This window comes from Toxotes jaculatrix, chromosome 2, assembly GCF_017976425.1.
Source record: "Toxotes jaculatrix isolate fToxJac2 chromosome 2, fToxJac2.pri, whole genome shotgun sequence".
Classification (NCBI taxonomy): domain Eukaryota; kingdom Metazoa; phylum Chordata; class Actinopteri; family Toxotidae; genus Toxotes; species Toxotes jaculatrix.
This window is the reverse complement of record NC_054395.1, coordinates 4210232-4216268: the sequence shown is the minus strand read 5'-3', so window position 1 is coordinate 4216268 and position 6037 is coordinate 4210232. Positions and strand designations below refer to the sequence as shown.

Here is a 6037-nt window from a genome sequence, read left to right as displayed (position 1 = left end):
AGAGGTGTCAGAATGCACTTGAGGTGGTCTACAAAATGATGAGCCACTGACACTGACTGTCTGTTGCATGGTGAGTGTATATGTGTGTGTGTGTGTGTGTGTGTGTGTGTGTGTGTGTGTGTGTGTGTGTGTGTGTGTGTGTGTTGGCATGTATATATAATCTTACAGTGCAGACTGTAGTATCAGTAGTAGCAGCAGAAGGATAACATGAGGACTGCGGTCCTGTGGGGCCTGCTGGCCCTACTGTGTCAGCACACACTGGTCAGCAGCCACATACTGGGAAGGGCCTCTTCTACCAGTGACCTTGCTCAGCTCAAGGTAAGAAGCCATGTCAGCCCTTTAGTCATCACACCTTTTTGTCTGTCTGTGTGTGCGTTTATTAATTTACAAGAATCTAATAACTGGCAGTGTGGAGAAGGTACTAGGTCAGCACTTCAAGAGCTTCGTGTTGCTGAACATGTTATTTTACGTGTCAGTTTTCTTTGAAGTTTCTACGAAAGAACCATGGTACAATATGTAACATGTACTAAACATAGATAAAAGGCATCCTCTGCATATTCTCACCAAAGAAACAGTCCCTATAAACACTGTGAGGTTTCAGGAGAGTTAGTTAATCAACAACTCATTTAAGTCAGGAACAAGTGTTTCATGTTAAACTGGCATTTAACCCATTTAACTCCACATTTGCCTGAGAACTTATGAAACCATTGTGTTAGTAACTTCCGGATGATTTTTCCATCAGAATTAAGTCATGAATTCCAAATTCCCCACTGATGACCCCCCCCCCAAAAGTAAAGCATGTCACCTAAAACTGCTGTGAAATGTTGTTTCAATTCAATAATATTTATATAGCTCCTTCCACAATCAAAATTGTCTCAAAGCGCTTTACAGAGACCCAGAGCCTAGATCAAATAAAAATGTCACCAATTTCTTAACAAATTATATATCTTATATAATTTGACAAAATCTAACCCTAATCAACATCCAGTCTCCTTAGGTTAACAGGAAAAGTTTCCATCTAAAGGTAATGGAACTAATATCACTGCTGTTATGTGAATATTAGAGCCTGGGTACATCAAGATGCAGGAGAAGAGGACACAGTGAGATTGTCTCATAAAAAGAGCTCCAATCAAAGCTCAAACAAACAAAAACAATATGGAAAAGAAAAGCTGGAAATATGACGTTTCTGTTCTTGTCATCTGTTCTAGGATGGTCACAGTCTCCACATCGCTCCACACAGATCTGATGTTTCATTCGCAGCAGCTTTTCATTTCTTTAGAGGAGCAAAAGCCTCAGTAACATTTAAGTCATATGCTTTGTGTACGTCATGACTTATTTGACGTCTTTTCCATATACAAGAAATCCTCATTTTAAATGATACTGATATTTATAATAATGTAAATGACTAATAATTCAGCTTTTGAATATAATCTGTAGTGTGGTTTACTTCATATTAGCAGGGTCACACACCCAGCTTTTGTTCAGCACATGCATGCATAGCAATACAGTTATCAGTTATCTAAAGTGCACTACAAAAGCTGCTGTGTGGCAAAAAGTGTGGGGTATGTGTATTTAGTGAGTTTATTACACTATTATTATATTATTCATTGTGTTTTTGCCATAAACCAAAAGAGACACTTCATCAGTTTTGAATATGGCACAAATAGCACTGGATCAGATGCTGACGGTGTGCACTCTGAGGGCTCTACCCAAGCACACGTGTTTAAAGTTCAGCAAGTTTTCAGTCAGCATGCTTCCTGAGTCTAAAACATATTAGCAGAATGCTTGGGTTTTGAATCTTAACCTTGCTCACCTCTCCACATCAGTCTTTACTGGAGCGCTTTGAGGAGACTCTGGCTCAAGCAGCCCAAGAGGAGGACTCTGAAGCTGATTATGAAGGGCCAAACCAAGAGCTTCAGCGCAGCCAGGCCAGCCAAGGATGGAGCCTGGACCAGGAGGGGGACCAAGAACCTCTGACATCAGAAAGATCTCAGCTACCGGCAGAGGGCCACAGCAGGGCCACGAGTCAGAGGAGCCGTCTGCAGGATCTGCTGCTGACCGCCAGGAAACGGGCCTCCAGCTGCTTCGGAGCCAGAATGGATCGGATAGGAAACGCCAGTGGTTTGGGATGCAACAGCGCGAGAGGTGAGAGTGCAGCTCAGGATGGCAGAAAGAAATCAAAGCAGGATTTAGATACTGGAGCATGGGCGTCAAAACTTTGTTCTGCTCAGGTGGTTATACCGTAGTTTATACTTTTGTACATAGCAAGAAAATGTGGCATGGTTATGTGACATTTTGTTTACGTCCTGATCTTTCCTCGCCGTGAGGGTTTCATTTCTTCTTGAACCATAAAAGGAGTCCATTTCCCCTCCAGTGCAACGCTCACACCTCTGAACACAAAAAATGTCTCGATCCATGAAATAGATCGAGACAAAAAATGTCCCATGGAGCACCTTCACTCTCCCAGATGATAAACCATCTCAGTTTGAAAGCAAAAGTTTTACATTTTTGGGGAAATATATTTAATCACTTTCTTTCTGAGACTGAGATGAGGAAATACATTTCAAAGTCATGTCTGTGAGTTTAATGAGGACCTGGATCAAGAGAAACTTTCCCCTGTAGAAAGTTATTGCTCATTTTCGGCATGAAATTGTTCCCAGCATGTAACTGCCCCTGAAATCACAAACTTTGAACAGGGCCATGATAACCGTTTCCCCCTGCTTCCAGCCTGACCCTCCATGAGACTGAGATCCACCCGAACACGTCACTGTCAGAAAGAAAGCAAACAACTATTTCCCAAAAATCTGAACCATTTCTTTATATACAACGTGATCTTTCCCATAGAATCACCTCATCCAGATCTGCTGCAGCTCACTGTTGGCTGTAATGAACACCGCAGCCTCTACAGACTACTAACATGAAATAAATATGCAGAAATACCCTCCAGTGTTGATGATGATCAGCTGTTCATAATAAATGATGTTTGCTTTTTGTCTTTGTGTCGTTTTTCCATCAGGGTAGTCTGACAGTTTCCTGGGACACATGTTGGATCATAGTTTTATCTCCAGCCGAAGACGCAGCCAAAGAGAATGGATGTGTATGATTTTGCTTTAGAGACAGTTCAGCTGTGTGTATCTTTCATGTGTTTTTCTGTAACATTAACACCCTGAAGGACACGAGTTCACTACATAACTGTATGTGCTAACAAAGATAAATAAACTCTTTTTTTCATATGAAGAATTCTGTCTTTTTTTAAGCCTCCTCCATGAAATATAGTAAATACTCTCTGTTGTCTAAAGAGGGCTCTTCTCTTCCTCATTCAAATCATACCTGATTTCATGCAGCACGGTCACTGTGATATGAGCTACAAACGTCTGTTTCTCTGACATGACATGTTAAGTGGACAATCATAATGTCATAAAGATAAGATACTGAATTATGTGTTCACAATCAGTTGAAGATCATTCCAAATCCCACACCAGCTTCCCTATGTTTGATTTTTCTTCTTTTAGGGATGACAGTGTCACACTGTACCAAACCATGGTCAAATCAAAAAGCAAGTCTACTTGAAATAATTTAATGGTGGTTTACTTCATATTAGCTGTTGACTGATCCTACCATCTGCAGCCTCAGCAGAAATCCAGATCCATTAGACCAGGCTATGGTTTTCCAGTCTTCAGTGGTCTAGTTTTGTTGAGCCTGTGTCCGCTGCAGCCTCAGATCTCTGGTCTTGGCCGACAGGACTGGAACCTGACGTGGTCGCTGCTGTTTTAGCCCATCTGCTAATAAATTGCTTCCAACTTGCTGTCAAATAAAAATAGATTGTTGAGAGAGGAAGTGAGTCATGCAGGAAATATGTCTGATTCACCCATTAATAACTGTTGTCTAACTGCATTTGACAGGCAGCAAGGCGGAGAAGTCACTGTGGGTTATGATGAAGTAACTGTCACACTGTTCTGTCCAGTTTGATTATGGAGACCATGGAGGTCAATTAAACTCCGGTACACCACTGAAGCATTTCACCTGACGGCAGCAGCCGGCCTGACAGCTGCTGAGCTAAACCAGCCCAAACTGACCCCAGTCCATTTATCACACCATGTTTCATAATGTCTTTGGAAACCAGCAGAGCAGTACAGGACTCTGAGGGTGGCTGCTGAAAGCCGGCGTTAATGGTCTGATCCCGGTGATAAGGACAGGCGCAGGTTTTCCTTTCCACTGTGGACCAGACTGACCTGATTGCTGGTCTGTGCACCACATCAATGGGAGCCTCGTTCTTTACGCTCCCTGTGAGTGGGAACTTAGAACTGGGCTTTAGAGATCTACCAAAGTAGATAATCAGCATGAACATGCATCTATTCACTCTGAACTCTGAGTCTGAAGGAATAATTGTACAACTGTCACACATATGACTAAGTAAGCTGTGTAAATAACAGCTTGTACAAAGACCTATTTAACAGGACTAAAGCCCTGCTGACAGCTGCAGTGATACACCACACCGTGATACAGCGTTAGACAGAATGATGTACCTGTTCTTAACATTAACATTGAATCTCTGCACATTGCTTCTACTGTTCTGCTCTACAGCTCTAAAACAAAAATGGGCACATGGCTGTGCCCATTTCCATGATACAACGGAATGAAGCAGTTAATAAAACCTCAACGGTCTCAAAACTGGGGGAGCTTTGATTTCCCAGGGGACAATTTGTCTCACAACGGTGTAGTAACAGATACCTTCACCTCCCCTCAGCTTTTTTCCGATCAGCATCACTTTTTATCAGAGAGCGCCCTCTAGTGTAGATTGACATTTATTTTCATTACAACTGAACTTGATTGTCATTGATGAATTTTTTATTGTGTGTGTTTTTTTTTTTTTGTTTTTTTTTTGGGTCACTTTTCAGTGGTGTTGTCACTGCCTCAACATCTGCTTCCAGATTTGGACAGTTATATTATTATCTCATTACATTTGTTACATTCATACATAATAATAAACATTATTATTCTTTACGTGGATCCAGATTTTTTTGATTTATGTTTAATCACATTTTTGTCTTTTTCATTGTCAATTAAAAGTATTTTATTGATCAATCTGATGATCTCAGTAATCTAACTAGTAACTGTAACAGTAACTATGCCCAGTACAGGCATCAGTTAAAATGCTGCCAAGGCACAATATACAATTAAATCAAATATTAAATTCAAATGAAAGTGGCTATAATCAGTATTTTCACTGCATGAAATGACATGTGTGATAACAATGTGACAATGTGGGTCGCTGATGGACACAGAGGATTATCAGATGAATCTGCAACTCCTCTCAGCTTCAGGGAGCTTTATAATGAGTTTCAGTTTCTTAATAAATAAAAATAAATAAACAAAAAACCCAAATGAAATTAAATTCATAAAACAATTAAATGACAGTACATTAAAAAAAAAATTAAACAAGGCAATTTAAACAATGAAAATAAATTATATTCACAAATTAAATTAAATGAAATATTTTTAAAATTAGAATTAATAATTAAATAGATACAAATAAATAAAAAATAGAAAAATGAAACAATAACTACATATGAATTCATTAATATTTATCCATTACATTGTGTTAATTAAATTAAATTGTTGCTTATTTTGATGTAATACTCTAAGTAGCATCTCCTCCAGTTAGAATAGGTGTGGTGCAGATACAGGTCAGTGAGCTCAGAGGTGTCCACCTCAGCTCACCATGTCTGATGACATAACTCATACAAACTGATCAGGACTGGTCTCGTGTTGAAGTCTGGTCGAATGTCCAGGCACGGAGACCAGAGAGCAGGGACAGTGAGTATCCACTGGAGCAGGACACGACAGGAGGTGGTGATTGAGAGACAGGTGCAGGTGAAACTGAGGCAGAGCAGACCATGAATCAAAGTGAGGAATTATAACACAAAGAATTCACTTTAGATAACTTTCGAATCAGCCGCACGTTACCACATGAATGAAGTGACTGATCTGGCGAAGAATGGAGTGAAAGGCTGGTGTTCAAATACTGCAGGGAAGG

General features: G+C 40.2%; 1 protein-coding gene across 1 annotated transcript; it reads left to right on the top strand.

Annotated features, from left to right (window-relative positions):
- The first annotated feature begins 207 nt into the window (after positions 1-207).
- nppa (natriuretic peptide A) lies at positions 208-3021 on the top strand. The gene is made up of 3 exons (XM_041052176.1): positions 208-318; positions 1827-2145; positions 3017-3021. Exons 1-3 carry the CDS (start codon positions 208-210, stop codon positions 3019-3021), a joined length of 435 nt encoding a protein of 144 aa, XP_040908110.1.
- Positions 3022-6037: the final 3016 nt, after the last annotated feature.

Coding starts and splice junctions, on each gene's coding strand:
- nppa (XM_041052176.1), top strand. CDS start 208: ATGAGGACTGCGGTCCTGTGGGGCCTGCTGGCCCTACTGTGTCAGCAC. Junction 319..1,826: donor GTGACCTTGCTCAGCTCAAG/GTAAGAAGCCAT, acceptor TCTCCACATCAG/TCTTTACTGGAGCGCTTTGA.